General features: G+C 45.0%; 3 protein-coding genes across 10 annotated transcripts in view; 2 read left to right on the top strand and 1 right to left on the bottom strand.

Moving 5' to 3' along the window:
• Nucleotides 1-3,551: 3,551 nt before the first annotated feature.
• On the bottom strand, nucleotides 3,552-14,419 carry ACTR5 (actin related protein 5). The gene is made up of 9 exons (XM_027472951.3): nucleotides 13,565-14,419; nucleotides 12,712-12,941; nucleotides 11,680-11,849; nucleotides 10,893-11,110; nucleotides 10,386-10,568; nucleotides 7,701-7,823; nucleotides 7,034-7,173; nucleotides 5,529-5,661; nucleotides 3,552-4,143 (listed from the first exon to the last, which is right to left on the bottom strand). Exons 1-9 carry the CDS (start codon nucleotides 13,943-13,945, stop codon nucleotides 3,886-3,888), a joined length of 1,836 nt encoding a protein of 611 aa, XP_027328752.1. The 5' UTR covers nucleotides 13,946-14,419; the 3' UTR covers nucleotides 3,552-3,885.
• A 1,708-nt stretch (nucleotides 14,420-16,127) lies between these two features.
• ADIG (adipogenin) lies at nucleotides 16,128-20,567 on the top strand. Of its 2 annotated transcripts, none has more exons than XM_021266927.4 (4): nucleotides 16,128-16,412; nucleotides 18,365-18,505; nucleotides 18,597-18,673; nucleotides 19,821-20,567. In XM_021266927.4, exons 1-4 carry the CDS (start codon nucleotides 16,391-16,393, stop codon nucleotides 20,133-20,135), a joined length of 555 nt encoding a protein of 184 aa, XP_021122602.2. In that variant the 5' UTR covers nucleotides 16,128-16,390; the 3' UTR covers nucleotides 20,136-20,567. The 2 variants fall into 2 exon arrangements, with proteins under 2 accessions (XP_021122602.2, XP_012947641.2); XM_013092187.5 differs by having other exon boundaries at nucleotides 16,211-16,598.
• A 601-nt stretch (nucleotides 20,568-21,168) lies between these two features.
• The window catches only part of ARHGAP40 (Rho GTPase activating protein 40), a 38,460-nt gene continuing 34,749 nt past the window's right edge, over nucleotides 21,169-24,879 (top strand). Inside the window, exon 1 of one of the 7 annotated variants that reach the window (XM_027472950.3) lies at nucleotides 21,169-21,299. Coding sequence is in view for 3 of the 7 variants with exons in the window: in XM_013092185.5 (XP_012947639.1) it covers nucleotides 21,454-21,500 (47 nt within the window). In the remaining 4 variants the exon portion in view is untranslated. Of the gene's footprint in view, nucleotides 21,300-21,383; nucleotides 21,501-21,550; nucleotides 21,973-22,330; nucleotides 22,476-22,754; nucleotides 23,320-24,073; nucleotides 24,109-24,879 lie in introns of those variants that run through there. The other 6 variants (XM_072026269.1, XM_013092185.5, XM_021266923.4 and 3 more) reach the window with 6 other exon arrangements.

Raw genomic sequence — 24,879 nt, 5'->3', positions numbered from 1 at the left:
ACAACAAGAACTTATGGCACTTTGCCATCCTAAGAGCTAGGGCTGGGCTCGTGAAGAAGTGGGGCAAAAGGTGTGCATCACCTAAATATAGCAAACCCAGCCTCTGAAAAGAGGGCACAAAATGCGGCGTGAAGAATCCCTGGCACACCAAGCAGCAGCCTGAGCCTTTTAAGAGCGAGCAGTTTTGTTGAAGCTGATGCTCGGGGACTGGCTCGCTATCGCACGAAGCAGTGGGAGTGAATAATGGGACTTGGAACAGCTGCTCTGCGCCTGACGTGTCGAACCGGGGTGGAAATCCCACCATCTGACTTGGGGGATAATGTTAAATCCATTACAGCAGCCTGCCCTCCCCTGCTCATCCCACACAAGCTTCAAAACTTCTCGCTTACGATGGGCTGCTACAGGATCCTTGCAGGCTGCCTCTGGAGGGATAATCCTAAATTTTAAGTGACAGCTCATGGGCATCTTCTCTTTCTTCTGACATGCTGTCTTACACAGCACATTAACTCTTCTGGAGATTAATAACTGGAGCAAAAAGCTCTAATCTTGATGTCCTAGTGGAGATTTAGCAAGGAATGGTTACTGTTTGAAGACGTGATGGCGTAGGAAATGTAAGAAGCCTCCAAGACCAAAAGCAACCCTTGTATGCGGCTCGAACGGAAATCTGGGACAGCAGACACGTGCTCTGTTTGGTCTCCAGGGCTCCTCACTGACGTGGTGTTTCCACTCGGAGCAGATCTTAGGGACCCTGCAAAAGGTGGAACCCAGATTGAGTTCTCGTTTCCATTAAATAGACGAGCTCGCCAAGCCTGACGAATTGCAGCTTGTACTTTTGCCTTCTTTGACCTCAATTAGGCGATAACTTGGTTGCATAATAAGGTTACAGCTTGCTTTGAACTTCAGGTATTAAGGACCAACCGTGAACCTCTCAACTACCTCTGACCTGGCAGCTGCACTTGTCGGCGTGCAGGATCGGCTGCACTTGTCGGCGAGGACAAACACCCTACAGATTTTAGGGCTGCTTACGCAGCAGCTCACTCAGTGGCACCTCTACAACCGCTTGGCAAAGGCCCTCACAGCGTCACTTCAGGTTTCCTGTCCACAGAACTCTTTTCAATATCTGGTTTTCTCATTGTAGCAGTTCCTCCAGTTCCACGGAAGTCCCAATAAAAAGAGACGAGGAGGTGCTTTCCTGGCCTCTTCCTGGAATAGGGTGGCATAAGCCACTGCACAGAAGAAACGTTCCAAGCCCCTTTGGGTTTGGTGAACCCTGTGACAGTTACATGGAAAACAGACACCCAGCTCCTGGCACGGGCACGAGAAAACCCTGCACAGAAGCATCCAAGTGGTGGAGCTCCAGGAGAACTTCAGCCAACGCTGCTGTCAACATGAACACCGCTGCGTCTGCCTGCCCTCAACATCCCACCCCCGTCCCACTTCTGTGCCACTGCTCATGTAGCACTACAGCAAACGTACCAGGGAACCAAACCCAAAACAGGCAGAATTCATCCTGCTTTGCCACATCCATGCTTTTCACATTGCTACTCCAAGCAATTAAGTGACCACCGGCATATTTAGCACAGCTTCTGGCTGTAATCGTAGTGCCCAAGGTCATTCATTACCCCAGCTGCTACAAGGATAAAGTAACAAATTAACTGCTAATATTTAGGACAGGATAAAATTATGCTTCCTTGAAGGTGTTTAGGCAGCTGATCTGGCATTTCTTTACTCCATCAGACTTTGAATTCCCACAAAAAAGTGGTTGGAATGATTTGGCCGAACATTTAAAGCAATGTAACCATCCTCTGCAGAGACCCTTTCAGGTTTCCATGCTGGAAGTTTTCTGCACAGCACCCAGCGCCAGAACAAGTTTCTGCACCACAAGCATTGCTCCTGCCGTGACTGTCAGAGGGGTCAAACAGCAACAGGCCATCAGAGCCTGCACTGCAGCTCACCCACCCGAGCTGAGATCAGAAGAGACACTTGGCTGGGGTGTAACATTTCTGCTGTCAGCACAGCACGTTCTGCCACATTCCTTAAACACCTGCAGAATTGCCGTAATACTCCTGAAAAGCAGCAGGCCTCCGGGCAGCTGGGGACAGAGCGGCAGGCCGAATCTGAGGCCATCTGAAGGTAGCAAACTCCCTTCCCCATCCAGCTAGGGCCAGGCTACGAAGAGCAACCAGCTCAGGGAACCACACAGGAGCAGGTGACAGCTCTTCCCCCTGCTGAGCCATGTATGACTGCAGGACTGCCTGCACACGGGCGTGCCCTCGGTGTTTGATAGCAGATTTTTCTTAAGGTCAGGTGTCTGAGTAATGCTTTCTGAATCCAGCAATGTGCGTATTGCATCCTGTGGCAATAAACTCCACGCTTCAGCACCAAGTACCTCACATCCTTTGTTTTCACTCTGCCAGATGACTTCTCTTGGAGCTCTGCAGTTCTTCGGGGACTGCAAGCCACCACCTGTTTACTTTCCTTATTCCAATTATGGTCTGGATATTTTCCCCCTAGTCTTACCTTTTCCAGACTAGAGGTTTACTTGCCAAACTGCTGCAGTCTGCTTGGGTTTCGGTTCAGCATCGATTATTCTTTTGGGAAAGCAACAGGGAGTCGTTCAGTGTGAGAACTGAATCCCTGGTCAAATTTCAGGTGGAGAGTGCTGTGCAGCAGGACAGGGGCCTGGCTCAAACCCGCATTTTTCAACAACGTACCATCACTCACAGCCTGCAGTCATTAAAGAGGTCAAACCACTGAAACACACACAGCCATGGTAAAGCAAAGAGTTTGCTTTACTGATGAAGAGACTTTTGATGACCATCATCTACTCTTAGACTGCAAGCAATTTAAAAGGGATTTATTATGCCAAATCCGAGCATCTGAAGTGGCTGTCAACCCTGATACATCAGTGTCAGCATTCATCACAACACTGAGACCACCTCAGGCGTGGCGGGGACACAGCATCAGTCCTCTTATTTCCCAGCCTTGCACCAATGAAGCTGACACCGATTGTTTCAGGGGATGTGCTATCAAGAGGCTTCCAGTGGAGGAAGCCAGTGGATTGTGTTATCATGAAACACCAGCAAGCTTTTTGCAGCTAACAGGTGCTTCCAGCCAGCTTTTGAAGAGCAGCAGAGGAGATTCCCCCCCAACCAAGAGCTGCCCTGCTCAGCCACCACTCCTGTAAAACCACCTGAGCACTACGTGCACCTCAGCTTCCTTCTGGACTGTGCTTTATGGGGGGCTGTTTCTGTACAGCTGGACCACACGTTACGTCAGGTCTCCAGTTTCAAGCAACGTCAGTAATACCAACAACCACATAAAGCATCCAGAATCCCCCTGATTGGGGGAAGTTTGGCGGAAAGCACGCAGCGGGATGGACATCGGACAAGACACAAGGCCAGGGAGCCTCAGGAGGAGGCAGAGAGCAGCCCCTCTGGCCTCCAGCAGCATGACACAGCCTGAGAAGCACTCGCTGTGACGAGCGAGGGAGACGCCTGCTGGACTGCCTTGCATGATACAAGTCGAGCTTCTGAATCACACCACGAAAGTGGCATACAAGCAGTAAGTTTTAATAAAAAAATATAAAACATTTGCAAAATCCCGAAGTCTTACTATGAGAGTTCCTAAGGCTGTACTTTTCTCCGGAATGCACTTTTCCTGTGTTCCTCCTTGCCGACTCGCCCTCCCGCGCTATGCAGCAGCAGCGCTGCGTGTGCCAGGTGCTGCCCCAGAGCAGCTCGGCCGTTTGCCCCTTCAAGGGGCTGGATGAGATGCTTTGTGCTGAGGCCTGTGCTCCACGCACAGCTCAGACTGCAAGACCACAGGGAACTCTTCTCTTTGCTCTTTTATCTCCCCCTGGGGGGCTGTGGCAAAGGCTCTGTGCTACGCCTGCTCACAAGGATTGCCCGTGCTAGATGTCAGAGCTCTGCTGGGTGCTAGTGCCTCTGTAGTCCGTGGGGCTTGCTTTGGAAGTCTGATGGGAACATAAACGTTTGAAGCACAGTGTTCCTTGAGATATTCTCCCCCCTTTTCTTCATAGTCCTTCCTGGTTATCCAGCCTTCCTCACGGGTCATGTGTTCCACTGCCCAGTCCCTAGCCCCATACCAGGCATCTAAAATTGGGCTGGAGGCAAGGTGAACCTGGATGGAAGGAAAACACAACAATAAATGTAGGAGAATATTGAGTTGTTTAAAAACTAAACACAGAAAAGTCCTTTTTATGCTGGTTAGAATAGTATAGGATGCAAATCACAATTTCAGAAGTCTCAGCTGATAATTCAGTGCTTCTGAAAGGAGCACTAGGGAAGGATCTGACATGTTTTCACCTTGAGATCAGTTCACCATGAGACTGCAGTTTCTACAGACTACAAAGCCTGTATTATCACATTCACAACCAGCAGCCCTCACAGCTGGAAGCCAACACAGGAGGACCTGGTAGTAACACAAAAAAAGTATCAAGTGCTCCATTGTGAATTCCAGCAATGCTGCAGGCTAAGAAATCACAGTATGTGGGGAAAAGACCACACGTGTCCTTTCCACTGGTGTAGATCCCATTTCTATTTAAGTGATTCCTGTCACTGCAGCTTAAAATGCTTTCCTGCTGCAATTACAGGCAGGCTAGACTAGACACCGTGCAAGTACCATATGAAATATCTGAAATGACAGATTTTTGACAGAACCAAACTATGGAACATATTTTAATGGAAAGAAATCCTTATTCTGTTAGAAATAGTGATATTCAAAGCAGCTCATTCTCTTCCCATTGACAACCTATGGACCCCAAACCAGCAAGCAATATCCTTCCTAAAATTGCCAGGTACATGGTAGTTTGTCAGTCACACCCTGCTCAGAGCTACAAAAAGTCACTCCACACAGCAAGTGTTACAGAACCTGTTACAGGACCACAAACTGCCACAAGATTTACTGCTTTTCTTCTCCTCCTGTGCTTAAAGCGATCTGCTATTTGAGACAGTAGTAGATTTTGGTACATAAGCTAGTTTCAGACCAGCAAGAGAGGCTTTTACAAAACGCATGGCAAGCTCTGGGTCTTCCCCAGCTGGGATAGTGCTATTGAGAAAGTAGCAGAGGACGATAGGTTTGTAAGATAGGTACTATTATCTGCTATCCCACAGTTGTTACATTTAACAAGTCAAACAGATAACTTCATTTTGAAATGAGCTGTGTTCGTCCCAACTGCTATCCCTAACAGAGACCATTTGTTCCAGATGCCAACTGTCCAAATTGGCAGATTTCCAGCCAAATGTACCTGCTTGAGCATGCACAGTCTTTTGGGTAAAGGAACTTGTCCTTTTCCAAGGCAACTCTACCCTTGATAACTTATTCAGACATCAACTGTATCTTTGCTTCACCATCATTCTCGGAGTCAAAGCAGCTGTCATATGCCTGGTCATGGAACATTCTCCATCCCATGCTCTAAGTACACTCACTCCATACCTCTCCCAGACAGGAATACTTTTTAACACATGATGTTTTTGTGAAGTCTGTTCATCTGTCAGTACACGTACCTGAAAAGATGACTGGAACGGCCTCATTTCGAGGAGTTCTTTCTGAACTCTAGCTTTCAGTCCAGGGTACATCGCATTTCCACCAGTGAGAAAGACATTCTGGACAAGAATAGCTTGTTGCTCCTTTGGATACCTGCAAGGAACAAAAGAGCTTAACCTTTTCCAAGAGCAATATTCCTATAAACTGAACAGCTATGGAGAAAACACTGATAGTTTGCCTTCAAGATTCACTTTGAGAAATTTCCTTCACTTCACCAGCATGAGACCCTGTGCTCATTTGGTTTCTACAAATTCCTGGGGTGGCAGAAGAAAACCTTTAAAGTCCTCTGAACCATACCCCCATAAATCAACAACTCAGCAGATCTGGAATTCTTGCCTCCCAGAAAATGCAACCTCACATGTTCTCACAGGTTGAGGGGTTACATTTGCTAATGTTAATTAAGTTGGCCAGAAATAGGTGTCCAGCAAGTGTGCCTGAACCATACCTTACAGACACCACAGATGGCTTTGGTCTTACAAAACATACTGCTAGCATATTGTTTCTGGGGATGGATATTTACAAGGGTTCTTTATTTCCCTCTACAACTTTTACCAGTACTTTCTGAAGTGGGACATGAGCAAGACAATCCATGGGTATGTGGGAAGAAACTATTTTTCACAGTATCACCGCATCAGTTATGTTGGAAAAGATCCTTAAAATCAAATCCAACCATCCACCAGGCACTACGAAGGCCACCACCAAAATAAGTCCCTGAGCACCACATCCACACATCTCTTAAATGCCTTCAGGGATGGTGACTCCACCACTTCCCCAGGCAGCCTGTTCCAACGCCCACTGCCTTTCCACGAGGAAATTCTTCCCACTATCTAGTCTAAACTTACCCTGGAACAACTGGAGGTTGTTTCCTTGTATCTTATCAGTTGTCACCTGAGAAGAGAGGCCAACACCCGCCTCCCTACAACTTCCTTTCAGGCAGTTTAAGAGAGCAATGAGGTCTCCCTCAGCTTCTGCTTCTCCAGACTAACCCCATTCCCTCAGCCACTCCTTATACACCTTATGTCCTTGTTCTTTCACCAGCTTTGCTGCTCTTCTCTGAATGCATTCCATCAACTCAATATCTTTGCTGCACTGAGGGGACTAAAACTAATTTCTGTAGCATTAATAAGACATTTCATCCTTTTAAAATTTCTATTGTGTTTTATAATGTTAGCACAGCATCACATATCTGTAATTTATAAATATACAAATATTGGGGATTTGTGCCTTTTTTTTTAAAACTATACGGGTGCATGATCAAAAATTTTTGGAGACCACTGACTTAGAGGCGACATGTGGCCTTCAGACCAGAAAGACATCTCTAACCTGCAATGCTCAAGCCTACCGAAAAGAACTATTCAAACATATTTCTCAAGTTCTTTTTAAGTAACCACCAGTATTGCAAAAGCTGATATTGAAACAAGACCAGCCTGTTTGAAGAACATGCCTATTAGCTTCAAAAACTCACCTCTCAAGGACATATTGCATAGTTTCTGCTATACCAGCCTGGTCTTCACCTATCAGGGAGGGCTGGAAGACAATCTCCGGAGCCCTGATTCTTTCAGTGCCAAGAAAGAGTTGGTGGTACTCTGCCAGGTTAAACACGGGCTTTAAAAACAAGATTGAGAAGTATTAGAAAATTATGCTAAATAGTAACATCCTATAGTAACTAAAGTTTTCAAACAATGCTTTACAAAAAAAAAGTCATTATCTCAGAGAAAGGACAATGCTGTAAAAGGTTACAAAAGGTTAAAGAAAATGGATTTCTCTTATTCCTCCCCCCCAATTTGTTGCCACTCATTTCTATGGCTCAATCGTACCAAATGAAAGTTTTGTTCACTGCGATGTGATATTGGGTTATGGATCACACACACACAAACTTAAGCAGGACTTTTTCCCCCTAAAAGCACAGAACTGCTATAACATGCACTGCCTGTAGAGATAAGAGTGGGCACATTCATGCCCCAAACCATCAGTTATGATGGAGAACATTTCTCCTCTTGGTGTTCTGTTCAGAGGGTTAAGCACCTCTCCCAAGAGCAGACATTGTCTGTATTTGGAGAAATGTTAGCACACTAGCTAGACTACCAGTAGGCAGTAACCTTTGGCATGAGAAGTAGATACAGAATTCAAACCTGTACTGTAGCAACAGGCTTCTCAGCTTCGGGCTGGTCCTCAGCAAATAAAGGTTCAAACTCATTAATACTTTCCACATCCTCCAGTGACTGTTCACTGCCCAGTGGATCCAAATCAGGGGTCTGGAAATAGAGAAGGTTGTGGAAGGTTAGCTCAGATATGGTAGGCACATACATGACTTCAATTCTGATGACACTTGGAAAACTCGACCCAGATTCCCTCCAATCTCAACTCTAAAACACACTTGAAACTGAATATGCTGTTCTTCAGCACTGAAGGAAAAAAAAAAACAAAAACAGAAGGATGACCAACCTAGAAAAGAGGTGTTAAGAAATACATTCACTCAAAGCGTAAAAATCAAGCACTTTCAAAAAAGTTATCTTGAGGTCAGCTCAGAAATTAAAGGTCTTAGTCACCAGGCTGACTGCCAGGACCACAGCCTAGCCGTACAGTGTAACGTACTCCCTAGTACAACAACGTATTAAAATAGCTCTAAGTTGGTTGAAACTTGGTGCTCTCACTGCTCTAATTACCATTTAATTCCCTGCTCTGTTTGTGTGGGACTGGAAAACAAATATTTGCTAGCTACAAAGCTAGCACACAGTTTTTGACAGTTGCCTAGTTTCAACTGCCTAGCATCTGCACATGGGCTACACTGAAAAAAGCTGCATTTCACACAGACACGAAGCTCCTCTGCTCCCAAAGCTCCTCTGTAATGAGAAGTATCACGACTAAAGCACTGTTATGAAGTAGGGACAATTCGTTATTTCATTTATTTCTGTATTTTAATGAAATAGCTTTTGGATTTTATTGCTGAGGGTTTGGTTTTGTCATTTTACCTTTTTTAAACAAAAATCTGTTGCAACATTTAGCAAGTAATGCCAGCATGGGATACAACTAGATCATTTAAGCCTTCTGAAGTTTACCTCATTTAAAAAACAAGCAGCTACTCAACACTGAAGTTCAAGCTGTATTGATTGTTACAGCAAACAGTAGTCACCTGAAGTTGTCTCCATTTTTTTTTTTTGTCTTCTAACCCCCTGCCCACAAAAAAAAAAAAAAAAGAAAAAAGCAACAGGAAAAAACAGAACTCAGCTGAAGAGTTGGCACAGACCCTGGGACAGAATAATTAGCTTTTAGTCTCCTTTATACAGCCTATACATATAGGAGAGCCAGCCTATCTTCACAAAGGGATTTGGTGATAATAGTACATTTTTTCACAAAGTGCAAAATGATCAGAAAGGCTTGCCAATTAATTTAAGGTCTGAGACTACACTTAGCAAACAGGAGGAGTGTGGGATCCAAAACGGACATGTTGGGACATGGGCACAACCACCTGGCAAAGTCACAAGGAGCTGCTCGTCTCTTTCTACAATGTTTTCTTTTGACAGAAGACAAGTGTAAAACCCATGATCTACCTCCATTTTGCTCAGATACAGTCCTCCTGATTCTTACACAAACTTTCCTGATAAGGATAGGGGAAGCAGCACCCAGAAGAAACCAGCTCACCAGCTAGTTTTGGCTATGTCTCAACTGCTAAATAAAACACAAGAACTCCATCTGGCATCACTCACCTCTATCCTTCATTTTTATGTTTTCTTCTCTACCTTTTCCTAAGGAAAGGCTAATAAAACTATAAAGGTTTTATACAACTTGAAAGGTGAACATACAAGCAGTCTTAGACAATGTTTTAGAACTGGTATGTACTGGGCCTGTGTTAGCCTGGCAAAGCAGACAAATATGCTTCTCTTCTTCAAGGAACCTCCAACAACCAAACCTAGCAATTAATCTTTCATTGTTAATTTAAAAGAATAAAGCATCCTACTTAATTGCACCAAATGTAGCCAAAACAAAAGCAAAGGGTTAGCTGTTTAGCATGGAGTTCCCTGCACCCAAAAGCAAAGAACATAAACATTTAAAAAAAAAACCACATAACTTAATAGTTCTTCTCTATCTTTAATACTAGGCTACAGACATTTAAGGATGGTTTTTGACCTGTAAGTACTTAAATCTCAAGATGTTATAATCAAAATGCCACATCATTAATTCTCAGACACTGAAAAAAGTAAGGCCTGGTATGCCAGAATCTTAGAATCATTAAGGTACGTTAAAAATCAGTTCACCAGAAGCAATGCAAAAGTAAAGACAGATTGGTTTGCAGCATGACCAAGATCGGTATGTTACCTGCTGCATTTACAACCCCCAAACCAACTCACCCTGAAGTAAGGCCACCGGCCAGTACATGCTGCCAGCAGTAAGTACAGAGGGAGCAGTACCTTCAGACTGATCTTACCTTTTAGGGCTATTTTCCTTTTTCCACCCCCAGGTTTTTAAAGATAGTCAAGAAATCTTTGAGGAAACTTAACGATTTAACATAGCTGTAACACTTTAACTAGTGCCATGAAGCCTAGGTGTTCTGCTTAAAGTTACATGGAATCAAGCTATCAGGTACTGCACAGTGATCTGGGATGAGCAGCACAAGATGAGTGATTTCAGGCATACAACCAAAACTCCCTTTCTGTAACTGCATAGGAAAGATGGAAGTGAGGAGCAGTTGCCCAATTCACAAGGAGTGTGTTAAAGGAGAAGCTTAGCTCATCAATAATGCAGCTATTTACAGAAAGGGCACATTTTAAGGCACAAACTTGATTCTCTCAGAGATAAGAATGGTGAAAACGTTATACCTCTGGTTTGCTGTCCACGACATCCACTTCAATATTGACTTCTGCCTGTAGGATTTTTTGCTTCGTTTGTTCAACGGCCAGGCTCAATTTGTTGATATAAGATTGAAGTTCTTCTGCAGAGTCCATGTTCAGCTCCACCAAAGCTTTGTGGAATTGATCCATTTGACCATCTTCTAGAAGTTCCTACAGACGGATCAGAGCTGCTTGTGATGAACTCCACGTGGAAATCAACTATGGATGTACATAAACTCTGCCTTCATTACAATAAATGATGGCTGTGCATGCTCCTACAGCAAGCAGAATACTTCACAAAAGTACTATTCAAAACCTGCAAGCATCACCTGCATCAATTAACTTCTCTTATGCTGCAAGTAACCTTGAAGTTACATATCAGAAAATGCCCAGGACAGTTACAGCTCCTTTACAGTGACACAGAACCTTTGGGTAAAGCTCAGAGAGCAACCTACACTTCTCCCAAATGACTACCCAGAAATCTGCCATTGTTACCTGTACATACAGTAGCCTGTCCAGCCTTTCTTGGTCGAGTTGCAGCTTCTCCTCTCTACGGCGCGCATTGAGTTCTTGAAGCCTACGCAATTGCTGCTGTCTCCTCTCCTGCTTCTCCTCGGATGTCAGGGTGCTTCCCAGTAGTTTGTTAGAAAAAGGCAGCTGCATCTTGTGCACATTGTTCTCATAGTACTCCGGGGACCTCCACTTCTGTAGTTCTGAAAGTTTTGAGAGTAAAGGAACTATTTTACCAGGTTGAACAGGGTGATTCACATGTGTATACACTCCATGCTAAGTTCAGACTTCAAAGAAAGACAACAGTCCAGCCTAGGATCCTGCCCACCTCTTGGAAGCCACCCCCTTATTTAGCTACCTCTATCACTGCCTTCCAGCCACACACTCAGTGCAAATGGTTTTTAGCACTCTGTTCTCCAGGGTGAAGTAAACACTAAGTACTAAGAAGTGGGAAGTGCACACTAATGTCTCTTCTCTCCTCCCAGCCGTAATGGAGGGAATTTTCATCTGCAATAATCTATTATCATTCACAGAGAAGTCTGACCTAATATGGAAAGGATTTCTAAAATTCAATTTAGTTTCATGAAATGCTACAGAACTCTGAAACTGTTGACAAGCTTTTCCTGTGTAATAGACTAAAAGAAAGATCCCCATAAGAAAAGCAAAATAGAAGCAGAGCGTTTGAGCCTGAACCCTAGCCAATTTGAGAACAACGAGTTTTCAGATCTAAGGTTCCGTGAAGGGTATTTTGTGATTAATAAAGTGTTTTTACCTTCTATATAGTCTTCTGCAATGTAGCTATGCTCATGAAGTATTTCCTCCATGCGACTGAGAGTGATGGCAGCAAAATGTCCAGGGTATTTCAGCTGTAGGAGGCGTTGAAGATACACAGCTGCCTGACACCCTCCAATATTAATACGTTTGCAGTTTTTAGCATCCAACCTGAAAATGCAAGGGAAACAAATGGAACTGAAAAGATTAAAAGTTCACTGTAAAACAGACCTCCTGCTTCATTCAGCATTATTCGTTTTTAACACGGTCAAGCGTACAGATGATTATTAACATGGTAATATTTTAAGAATCATTTCTCCGAAAAAAATCTGTTATTTTTCTCAGGCAATAACCATAAACACTGCTTTGTTTGCAGATGCATTCTGAAAGGATCTGCTTTAAAAATGATAATTTCAGTTATGGCAACAAAAGACATTGTTTTATTTTAAGGAGGGAAGTTACGATTCTGTGCAACTATAAGTAGTCCCTCTAACCTCTATAAAACTTTGCAATTGGCCAGGTGTAAGCTTTGAAAATCTGAAAGCTTTGCTGGATGTCATAAAGCCCCCTCATAAAGCAGTAACAGTTAAAAAATTAAAAATAAATAAAAAAACACAAAAACAATGCAGCCACATAATCAGAATGAGCAAAGTCTTAAGGACTGCAGAAATCTCAGAGAACACTTTCTTTTGTCCCAAAGCTACTTTAAATTCAATATGCTTTTTAATACCTGATCTTACTTAAGACAGATATCCCTGTCTGCATTTGAAAGTATGGATCTACGCATGAATAGTAATTAAAAACAAGTTCTGCACAAGGACAGTACTGCTTTTTCAATTCAAAATTCAACAGAACTTCACAAGATATGAAGACCTAGCTTTTCCTCTTCACTATATATTAAGACTGATAAGAACATATTCTGCAGGAAATGCAACAATGAATGCTAGAGAAACAGGTATTGTATCACTGAAAAAAAATAAAAATCAATGACTGACAAAGAGGCTGCACTGTACTTAAGACATCAAGAACTCACCTGCCTTCTAGGACTGGCAAAATATGCGTACACTGATAGCCTGAAGATATCACCAAACCACTGCAGGGCCAGTTCTGCCTCCTGTTGTGGTAAAAACTATACAAGCTATCCACACCATAGGACACTTTGGGAACCTGGTAACATTCGAAGAGGAGCTCTGACATCATTTGCCTCGAATACAGCGGATTGCACACTGCTTCAGTCAGAACAATGGGATGATCAACACAGCCCTGTGAGAGACAAGAGAAAAGAAACAAATGAAAGGACAAAGAAAATCCACAGGTAATTATCCTTCCTCCTCTTTTAAAGATCAGCAACAACGCCTCCAAAGTAGCAAGGAGAAAGCGCTTCACTTGCAGGCTGCTGAATGCTTAAGTTAAATTACACCTGGCACTTATGGGGAAAAAAGGCTTGTCTACAGCAGGGTTTTCAGTTTTAATTCAGCCAAGGAACAGACTCCTAGGAGTAGAGAAAAATGGATGTTAAAAGCATATATACACTGTTGAAAGTACACATGAAGAAAAATCCGTGGAACGAGTAGGCAAAAGGTGACTGAGAATTGGCAGGGGCTTAGTTCAGCCCTAGGCAAAGCTTTTGTGCCCCAGAGCTGGCCCAGGCCACGGCTCTGCTGGGCACACACTAAGGTGTGGACGGGAGCTGGCCACACACCCACAACACCTGAACTGGAAGGGACCCTGCCAGCGGCCCCTGCCGCTTCCCTTACACACCCAGCGCCTCATCGCCACCCCGGGGGGCTGAAAACACCCTGGGGACCCGGGGGGGGACAGCAGGGTGCAGGCTGCGGGGCCGCGCCCCACACCGGGGGCTCCCCTCGGGCACCCCCGGGCGGTACCTGCGAGGAGACGCCGAGGCGCTGGAAGACGTGGTCGAGGAGCAGCTCCTGCAGCTCCAGCTGCACGGGCACGTTGCGGTCGAAGGGCGAGCGGAGCAGCCAGCGCAGCGGCTCGGGGCTGCCCAGGTCGTTGCCCACCTGAGTCTCGGCTCCGGCTCCGCCGCGGGCTCCCCGGCTACGAGCCGCCAGCGAGCGGAACCGCAGCAGGGGCTCGGCGGGGACGGAGGGGTCGGCGGCCGCCCAGCCCGCCCGGGTCTGGAAGGAGCCGTTGTCGATCACCAGCGGCACCGGCTGCGGGCTCCGCACGGCCGGGCTGGGCGCCAGCACCGGGTCCGGGGCCCAGCGCACGTCGCGGAAGGCGAACACCCGGCCCGCCGCCATCTTGAGCCCTCCCCGCTGCTGCCTCCGGCCGGCGGCGCCGAGCCCTGCCCGTCGTTCCGGGGCCGGGCTGCCTCGGGAAGGCGCCCGAAAAGGCAGATTGTGGGGTTTTCAGTCAGAGGGGGGCTGTCCCGAAAGGCTGGGGGTGCCCTATCTCTAGGGGTGCTCGGGGTTAAGCTGGGTGAGGCTCTGAGCAGGCTGTGTCCCTCATAACTGTTGCGGGGTTGGCAGCTGAGGTGCGGCTGACCCTCACCCCAACACAGCAATAACTAACAGCAGGGCACGATAACCTGCTGCAAAAGAAGCATTACGTTAGAGTACGCAGCCTCTAACCAGGTGTAATGGTACTAATTACCACCAAGATGCTCGTTTGTCCCCCCAAATGCTAATTACCATGCTTGGAGGGCCCTGTGCCACTTCAAGGCTTTGAAGGGCAGAACCCTCGAGCTCAGCTTTTATTAATCACTTTTTGTTAAGGACCAGTAGTAGCTTACAAGCTTCAAAATTCATCTGTCAGGTACTAATAGTAACCCCTCCCAGCAGGTGTTACTTCCCCAATTTGTGTGCTCAACATCTAATCACACTTTTCACATAATTGCCTGACCTTTTTCAAGTTGAAGAGCCAACAGCTGCTCTGATCCAGGTGACAGCAGCTGCCCTGTGCTACCTGTCCTGTGTCGGACTGCCTTTGGAAAGTCACACGTATGTAACATGCATTTCCTCAAAGCCTTGTAGTTCAGCTTTCATCTCTTTCTGCCAAAACAGGGAACCACGTTCAGAAGGCTGCAAGCTGTTGCTGAGATGTCCTCTCCCTTTCCACTGACTACTGCTGAATTTGTGCCCCTGATCCTTCGTGGAAGAGGCAAGTGTGCAAAATGGAAAGTGTCCTGCTGCAAAGGCAAGCTTGCAACACCCACAAACTGAATGGGAACAACTACGCCATTCTCCCAAAATGTAGCAGCGAGTGATTAGCTTAGTGAAGAACCAGGATATGCCCTGAGAGGTTCAAGTTTCTCACTTTGGTGACAGCACCACTCGATATAACAAGGTAGGCATGAGGAATCAGGGGTTTTCTTTAATCGTTCTACTGTGTTGAATGGATGTGCCTGGGTTAGTCTTCTGTCATTGTTTTCCTTTTCAGACTTTCTAATTTAAACTTGTGTATCCAAATGTTTTCATATTCTACAATAAGTTTGAATTATTATTTTTTTTTTCCTTTTACATTGGGATTTTCTGCACATTTGAAGTTTAAATGCACTTATGACTAGGAGAAACGCGCTACTACTAAAACTCCTGGATTTTGCTGTCACTCTTGTCATTGTATTTGTAGATTAACCACTAACATCCCATCCATCCAGAAATGCCAAGTACCTACAACAACTCCCACTATGTGAAATGGGGACTGCAAATATTTAGCATCCTTGAAGCTCAGGTCATTAATGGCTTTTCTCACTTGTTTACCCAATGCACAAAGTAGGTATAATAGCTGTCTTTTATCACACGGGGTTGTTATTAACATGAGCTAATAAGAATTTGTAAAGTTCATTTAGATCTTTGGATTAAAAGGCTCATTTCAAGGGGCTGTTACTATGTGAAAACAAACACATGCACACAAGCAAGAACATTAAATGCATGCAATCATTCATAATGTGCACTTACATAGCTGCTCTTATCCAAGGTTTTCTGAGAGCTACACAAACAAACAATTTTGCTAAACAACCCCCCCCCCCCGTAAGGTAAGTGATAGATAATGGTTTTATTTTATTGAGGGAGAAACAGAGACAGGTTAACTGGTTTGTCTACTGCTGCAGAAGTGATATCAAGTAACCAAGGCTATATATCTGCTCCTTCTTCAATTACTACTAAACTTCTTTATTAAGAAATGTGTATATAGACGCATCCTATGAGACATGCTAGCTTGCCGTTCTTGGAATGAAGGGAAACAGAAAGTCAATTAAAATATGAAAGTTTATTTTCCTGGTGGATTCACTAACAGATTGAAAGATACAGACAAGGTTAAAAATAGAGTCCATGTTAATGTGGGACATATATGTGGTCCATGTCCAATGAGAGTGCCTGGGACAGATATTTTTTAAGTAGCTGGTAGTCATCATCTAAACAGCTCTGCAAGTCTGTTTTATTGGTTTCTCAAGAGTCACCTTTGTTACCCAGTTCCAAGCAGCAGTTCAAGTGCTTGGTTATCTCCCCTATATCAGAAATTACAAGCTTACCTTTAACTGCCATTTTTAACATAAGCCTTGAAGGCTTTCTAATTAATATTTATCCTTTAATTACCAGCTGAAGGAAGGACAATCAAATCAGATGTTTTCTCCCTTCTCCTTCTTAGCTCATACTTAATCCTTTTTATTCCCTCGTTGCTCTTAGAGGGCTGTCCATTCTGCTATCTATGCTGAGAATATTAGCAGTCCTCTTGTGATTAAGACAGTGATGCAACGGGAGTTATTAAAAGGTAGTTAGTAAAGTGGAACAAGCAAGCTGTTCTAAACCTAGCGTAACCTGAAGCAAGCAATGAGGTACCCTCTGGTTCCTTTGGTGAATGAGCTGACCTTTCCTCTTCTTTTCTTCTGGTTTTGTTTGCCATTTGTATTGCTATTGATCGTACTGATTTTCTGGCTACAGCTTTTACTTAATGAAGGTAAGTTCTGCAGTTGACTGCATAAATGCTTTTGCATAAAGACTTTATCTATTAACTTCATCTCTAAAGCATTCTAGGTGCTATTTTTAGCCTAACGCCACTCATCGCAGAAAGAAACTAAAGCTAGTTTTTTAGATAATTTTTTGTACTATTGGTGATATAGGAAAAATCAAATCCAAATTGTTATGCTTTTCTGTTAAAATGCTTATAAGAAAACTAAATGCTGTCAGCTGTTCTTCCTTTCCCTTTTTCTCAAACATAATTTAATTTATGAAAGGTAAAGGATGAGTAAATATTTCTATTAAAAAAAAAATTCCTCCCCTCCCTGCCTCCCAAGAAAAACAAGAAAAAGCCTAACCCAATAATTTTGTATGCTTTCAAACACCAGTGTTATACAGTTCTCCTCTGTGGGTTAGGGGAGGGAGCAGACTTTACTGGGGAGCTGTTAAAGGATTCTCTTAGTAGTGTGGAGGTAGATTAAAATTGTTTTTGAAGGGAACAGGACATGAGTTTTCATTTATTTGTGTATTGTGCATCTATTTCTGATCTGCTGCTGATTCTTGTTTCTAACATGTCAGTAACTACTTACAGGCTTTGATTTAGGCTAATAATAGGCTTGTTGATGTACTCCTGGGGATAAAGCTTTGCTGGTTTTGCTAATCCTGGAGCATAAGCAATTGCAGCTGAGGAATAAATCGTATGTTCAAAAGCAGCAATTCTGCCTTTGCAGGACAGCTATAGGAAGGGAAATAAGAACAAAACTTGACTTCAACAAACTTGAAATAAAATTTTACTTCTACTTGGTGCAGTCAGTTCTTACTTAGCATAATGGCAACCAGTCCTATAATAGGTCCCATAGGAGTAATGACAAGAAAACAATTCCTTTGGACCCACAGGCAGCAGTGGAACAGAAGGCGCTCACCACAACTGAGGCTTATGTTTTTCCCTCCCTTCCTGTCCTGCATGTGTGTGGTCATTGCAGTTTTTACTCTCAGCTCCCATTTTTTTGGGCTTAACCTGTAGCTGATGCTCATAGAAGTCTCCGCTTGCTGCTAGCTGTTTCTCCACACACTCAAGTGTGCTCTTGTGGATAAGCAATGACAGTAATTAAAGAACGCAGGCATATGAAGCTGTGATAATGGTACAAAACTACCCTGAGCAGTATAGGCATGGCTTACTTCTGATTTTTGTAAAACAGAAGAGAAGGATGTACGTATTTTGAGCGGGTAAGGGGTAGCTCTGCCACATGCTTATGCTGTGCTTGGGCATCAGCTTTTGTCTGGACACAGCAACTCTGGAACATTTTCATGTCTTAATAGAAATTTTCAGGTTATGTGTACTGCATTTACTATTATAATATCTTGCTGTGGGATGACTGTTGTTGGCACCAGGCCTTCTAAAGTGCTTCTAAATCACTCTTAAGAGAACAAAATAGAACTGTGCTCTTTTTAATGTCTTTTTGATTAATTAAGTTATATCCACTCATTTTATGCCTCTTTACATCAGGCATAAGTGGGGAAAAAAAAAGCAATTGGTGCATTATATTAGTCCCCCCTAAGATAGTTGCTGGTTACAATCTAGTTGGTTAAAATCAAACACTTCTTCAGGCCTCTTATTGCCTAGCTGGGCTTGGAAATCCTTCATTTCAGGTGAAAAGGATTCAGAAAACCTTGTCCAGATCATAGATAGAAGGTACAAGGCTTTTAGCTAGAACAAAAAATGTTATGTACAGATACTTTACATGGTATTTTAAAATCTGTTTGTAGAACAGGTACCCCCTGCAGAAGAAATAAAGAAACAATCTTCTGATGAGTTTGAGCCTGATCCCAAATTTGAAGGTGAACCAGCAGAGGAAGAAAACCAGAATGACACATCCAGTACAGAATTTCAAGAGGATGCATGTTCAGGTGGGCCTATGGGAAAAATGAGGCCTGGATTTGCTTTTCTAAGTTCAAAACTAAAAAGCCAAAAGCAAACTTTTTTTTTTTTTCCCTGCAGCTTCAGACAGCTGGTCTCAGAATCAGAAGATAAGATCCTCCCACAATGAGAAGAGTGCTCTTTGTAACATCATGATGGTGAGTAGCGTGACCAGTCTATCTCTTTGCATATCTACTGCTTTTGTGCCTCAGTTCTTATTTTTTTCCCTCTGCCTCTTGAGTAAGAATGAATCCTGTTATAGACCAAGCTAAAGGTAGTACAAGACTGTACAGATATAAATATGTGTATATACATTATTAAAGGTATGTATGCATCTCCTGGGGAATCGCATTTGAAACAATGAAAATTGCTGCCTTCTCTAAGACTAGGGGTTTAGCTCAGCTGTATCTAGAAACTCTCCTTTGATTTGCATGGTTTGAGAACTTTGATATTATGTATTCTTAAAAGCTGCTTCAGATTTCTTAAAAGGCATATGTAACAAAACTTAGACTTGCTTCTTCCCTTTCTTGGTAAGAGATGGAGCCAGAAGTCCCCTTGCAAATGTTGCAGTTCCAATCCTTTTACGCTTCATACAAACCCCAAGAGATAATCTGAAAGTGTTAGAGATAAGTGTCTTGTATGTCTTCGTTCCCTGTTCCTTTACTGTATGTGCATTTGCAGAAGGGGCTCGGAAGGAAAAGCTGGTCTCTGCCTCCACTGTCACTGTTCAGTCCTGTCTACTCATTTCTGTTGCTTGGATTTTTGAATTACAGCTTCAGAGTTACCCACATTTACTTCTACCAGCTTTGCTGGCTGCTTTATTAGGCTAGAATAGTTAAGGACTGCTATCATCTTAAATTGCTGTAGCTGTTTGACTAACCACGCCTTGAAGCTGACCTCTAGCATGGAATCAGGAATATCTCAAGTCAAGGTATTTTTGACTTCACTAGCATCACCAAGGCAATACAGAATCAGATAGTGGTAAGATTTTTTTTTTCCCCATTATTGTTGCTTTAAAAATAGAGGGAAAAATGCTAAGAATGAGCCCAGGCTTGGTCAGAGCACCATTTGGTTCTCCTACAGATCTTCACAAATGCACGTATCAGCTTGAACAGAGCAGTCTGAAGAACTGGAGTTTAAACTTGTCCCTCAGATGACATAATGACAGCAAAGGGCTTGTTAGTTCGTTGGGTGGACAAGAGAAGGAAGCAGTTATGGTCCCACACCATTTATATCCTACTGAAAACTGAACCTCTTAATGAAAATATCATTGTCATGACAGTTCTTTCCCTTTTTCTTCACCAGCTGTTGTGCACCATGATTTCTTCTCTCATCTGGAATTTTCTCAGCCACTTGCTCCAGATCTCTAATGTCCTGAGGATTCAACTGCTGCCATCCTCTCTGATTGTCCCTGTCACTCAGCTTTTTGATTTACTGGGTGACAATGCTATGAAAATCCTAGGCTCCTTGAAGCTTGAAAGCAGAAGGCTGTTAACTTCAGTCTTGGGGATGAGATTCAAGAAAACTGGAATGCTGATGAAGCTCAGAGAACCACCTCAGGGTGGAAATGAAAAAGGTAGTCCTGAGACCATTGGCAGCAATCCTTTCCAGCGTCAGTGAAAGCTACTACAGAATGGCAGAGGGGGGTTATACAGTATTGAGTGGCTGTATATTAAATGGACCATAGCCAGTAGCATCTTGTCTGGTGCTTGAATATGTATTCTGCTACATTCCCACTTCAGAGAAGGATGAGTCACTTTTACAATGACCAAACTCCCCTCTGACACTACTGATACCTTCTGTTTATCACCACTAACTGATTTGAAGCCAGTAAGAACAAGGTAATAACTCTCAGCAGTTATTACTGGATCTTAAATGCAATATAGTCCAGTGAATATTTTACTTGTACCGCAATCAGAACTTTACTGATCTCTAACTTGGGTGTTCTCAGAGTAGGAAACACCTTTTTCAATGCTCAGTTCTAACACACGAAGCAAGTCCACCTCCACTTAAGAAATAAAGCCCTCAGTGGATGCAGAGCATGCATTTCCTTTGCTTCTATCCGGAGTATACACTTTCAGCGCGTCTGACAAGCAGATGTAAGGTTAGATGGGTGGTCAGTGAAACAGCTCGATTCTACCAGTTGGTGGGGCCACAAGTAAACGGGCAGGACAGGGATAAGGTACGGGTTTGTTCCCTGAAGGTTTATCCAGTCCATAAAGAGCACAGCTATTTGCTCTGTGTGTTGAGGCACACGTTCAACAGACTCTTTCCAAAAGAAGTGTTAAAAATAGGGAGTCATACCCCACAAAACACACTGCCACTTGAGAAAACATTTGTCTCTGCTCCCGCTGTAAACACGTCCCTCCGCAGCCCTGCATGGGCAGGCTGTTTTACTAACCCATACTAATTACGCAGCGCGCCTTATGGCTGCTTATTTTTCCCTCTCCGTCCCTTGAGGTCCACACACCGAGCGTTTACCCGTGCTTTTAAATAAAAACCGTTTCCTCACGATCTTTACGCGAGCGCCTCCTTTATTTAGAAAGAAAAACAAAACAAAAGCCATTCCCCGCCGCTCTCTGAGAACCCCCCAAACCATCTCCTCATCCCGGGGACCGCCCAGGGCCCGGGACTCTCCCTGAGGCGCTGAGGGGCCGGGGGCCGGGCAGGTGCCGCGGCGAGGCCGCCCCGGGGCGGGAAAGGCGCCGCCCGAGGCCGGGCTGCGGGGCGGGGAGGAGCCGCGGCCGCCTGAGGGGACGGCGCGGGGGCAGCGGGAGCCTGCGGGTAACGCTCGGGGGAAGCGGGGACGGGTCCGAGGGTGGTGCTGGGGGGGTTCCGGGGCTTCTCTCCAGGATCAGGGGGGGCTCCGCTATCTGCTGAGAAACCCTCGCGGCTTCATCCCCAGGCGGTTCCCAACCCAGAGAGCTCCGAGTTAAAAATGCCGTGCTGCGGCCAGCCCAGCGAAGGGGGAGATAAACCGAGGGTGTGGGTAACTGAGCGGGGGTCTGGGGGGCATCGCCGCTTGTTGGGTGGCACGGTGATGGTTTAAAGCCTGCTGGTGCCAAGGCGGGTGTCCAGGGCAGCTTTCGGTCTGTGTAAGCGCCTGGAATAGCTGCAGCCTGGCCGGGCTGTTGCTTGGGTTCCCTGTCCTGGCAGCGAGGTCGGTGCCAGCGTGCGGAGCCTGCCCGAGCAGCCTGTGAGGATTAGTGGCTCACACCGAGTCCCCTGGTACCACAGCTATGGCATGGCACTGCTGGCTTCTCCTGCTTTTCCTCTCTCTGAGCTGTGGGAAATGCCGCATGATTGAATATTTGGGTATTAGAAATAAAGCTTCTGTGTGTGGGCTCTGCTAAAAGTAATACGGAAAGCAGTTTTGGCTCTGTTTCGGGACTGTGGTTTTTGCTAGGGGTCAGTGATGCACGAACCCAGACTGGAGAATGGGCCCAGAGCTACAAAGGTGGGGACTTGCTCTGAACCTTGCGTTTGTCTTTGTTAAGACTTTTTTCTGTCTGAGAGTCTGCCTGCAACGCGTGCCCTGGAGCCGGTCAAAGTGGGGCACTGGGAGCCCACGGTGTGAACACAGCGCGACCTCACAGCTACCTGGTGGCAGTCTGCAAGTACCCGAACGGCACCGGTGAATTTGTGCTTTGGTTTCTCCTAGGTGCTGCATACAAAAGCTGCTTTTGTGGCATTAGTAGCAGCATTAGAGCCTGCAGACCCTTGTGTGGTTGCAGAGCTTCTTCCAGCATGCTTGCTTGCAGTGATTGCAAGTAGAAGCTTCTTTAAAATGAAGGCTTCTCTGTAATTGTGGATTTAATTCACCTGTGAGGTCCGTTCAGCTGGGGTAAAGCACCATTTCTCATGTGCACTCAGCAGCCTTTGTCCCAGAGTGTTCCTGTGCTGCAGCAAGCACAGATCTTGCTACCAAAGCCTGGAGGAGCTCTGAGCGCAGCAGCAGAGGTAGCTGCTTCTGCCCGAGTTGCCTTTCCCAGCTGTGTTTCGGTGGTTCTTTTGTCTGGGGTTAGGCATCATGGGAGATAGAGCAGCCTGCCTGTGCGTATGCTGAACTGTAATGCTATAATGTAGCTGTGTTGAACATTAATTAATCTTTATTTTTTTTCCATTCTTATTTGTAAAGCATTTACTTTGCAGGCATTTTATAGAATGGGACTGGATAAGTGTCTACTAGGAAGCTTTCTAAGTTGAAAAACTTAGAAATCGGTTTTGCTCTCTGCTGAGCTCTAAACTCTGGAAGAAACTGCTAAAAGACCCAAACTCTAACTCAGTGCAAACTGGGATGAAGTAATGTGTTTTGATGGATGCAGATAATAAACACGTCCCAAAAGCTATGTGTCAGAGCGCTTTGGGATAAGGCACTGCAGCGCGCTGTGCTGCCTTGTCGGCAGGGCCTCGTAGGGCCAGCTGGGCTGCGTGCTGCGCTGGGGCTGTTTACAGTCTTCTCCTGGAGGAGTCATGGGATGATTTAACTGGGCTGACATCTGGTTTGAGTGAAGAGAAATTGGGGTTCTTATGTCCAGCTGCGTGTAGAAAAACAGTGCTTGAGAATTGGCTCGTCGTGCTTCGTGCCCCAAGAGGGCGCAGCAGCTCAGTGCTGGGTGTAATCAGGAAACTTGAGGGGTTTTTTTGTGGTGGTGGTAGTTTTGTGTGTGTGTGTTTCTTTTTTTGAGGTGGTGTTTTTGCCACTGAAAGGAAAAACCCGTGAATGTTGGCTTCCAGTTCTCAGCACCTTTGAGTAGTTGGATGCTCGATCACATCCTTGTCAAAGCAATATAAATCAAAACAGGTAAGGGTCCAGCTTGCCGTGAAGAAAAATAATGCTTCCTCCGAGTACAGGGAGCAGTGCTGTTGTGATAGTTTGTGACCAGTGTGGCTTGCGCTGGGTCCCTCTGTTCTGGTGGGGTGAGGAGGGAGCTAAGGGTTAGGAGTGGAAATGCTAAGCACTCTTAGCTTTTCTTAATCCTTTGAAACTTGGGGATCACAATGCATGACCAAGGATGCTGTATGTTCTAGCTCTGTATGGCTTTTAGGCTCTCAGTTCAGCAAAACTTTTGCTCGTTTTGGGATGTTTTGGCCCACGTGCCAAACTCCAGGCAGTTTAAGTGCTTTCAGTTTGGAGACATAAAAATGTCTTAGCTGTGACATGGTGTTGGAGCTTTCCTGTTGCAGATGTAAATTCCATATGGCATTGATTCTTAATTGAAACCTGCTGGAGTTATTTTTAATCGTGCGATGTATTACGTGAAATATGCTTCATGTAACCAACTTGAAAGGCTTGCCCTTAATTAGATGTTTCTAATCAGTCTGTGGTGCTCCTTTCCGTAATGCTGTGCCTTTCTAAGGAACGTGACTTTGATTTATATAAGCCACTTGATTTCTTAACTCAGAAGTTAGCCTTCAGCTAACCAGTGCCAGGCAGGAGCGTGAGTTCCACTGGTCTGTGAGTGTTAAATAGGACAGGAAAATGATTGCTGAGGAAACCCATCTGCATATCAGACACGACCCGTGTGCTTTATGCTGTAGACTTCAGGTGGTCATTCAGAGCATCGTTAGGCATGTGCCTGAGTCCTTCCAGGTGAGTCGTGTAGTGAAAAAGCTCGTCTGAAATCTCTGAAAGCTCTGGGTTTTAGGTTGAGGTGTTTGTAATGCTTTCTGGTATTTGCAGTTCGGTAAGACCGTTAGGTCAGCTCGCAGGGGAGCGCGTTTTGTGATTGCAAAAAGGTTTGGAGAAAGAAATACAAAAGCTGATGCAGCTAGAAGCATATTCCCCAAAGCAGATTACTCCAGGAGTCTGGAATGTGTTGGTGGGAGGCTTCGGTTTTAGCGAGACGTTGCTGTGTGCATGCAGGAGTTCTTCCCCTCCGAAATAATTGTTTCCATCTGCACAGCTTGTTCCACCAGCGCCTGGGCTTTGGGCTGCGTGCGAGATGTGGGGCTCTTGGTAAAATGAGGGTCTTCCACTGAGCCCTCCGTGCCAGCTGTGTGTGAAGGGAGCTTTGCTGTTATCCTACAGGAAAAAAAAGAGGGCAGTGCCCACCGGGGGAACTTGTAAAATAAGCAGCAACCTGCTCTGTCTGCCATGTCCTTTTAAAGGGTTAAAGGGAGAAGTTTTGGGACCCTCAAATCTCCTTGCATAATGTCTGGCAAGCGCTGATGTTAATTAATGAGTCGGAGTTATTCGTTTAGTTTTTATGCAATGGGAAACTGTGTCCATCCATCATACCTGGAGGTGTCCTAGGGCACTATTATTGAATACTGCGGCTTCTTCTCCGTGAGCTGGCCGGGTGGGCCCACACGCTGCCATCCTATGGTGGAGCCTGAGCAGAGGGAGCGGTACCGAGCAGGC

Source organism: Anas platyrhynchos, chromosome 21 (assembly GCF_047663525.1).
Source record: "Anas platyrhynchos isolate ZD024472 breed Pekin duck chromosome 21, IASCAAS_PekinDuck_T2T, whole genome shotgun sequence".
NCBI classification, from domain to species: domain Eukaryota; kingdom Metazoa; phylum Chordata; class Aves; order Anseriformes; family Anatidae; genus Anas; species Anas platyrhynchos.
This window is presented reverse-complemented; position numbering and strand designations above follow the sequence as displayed.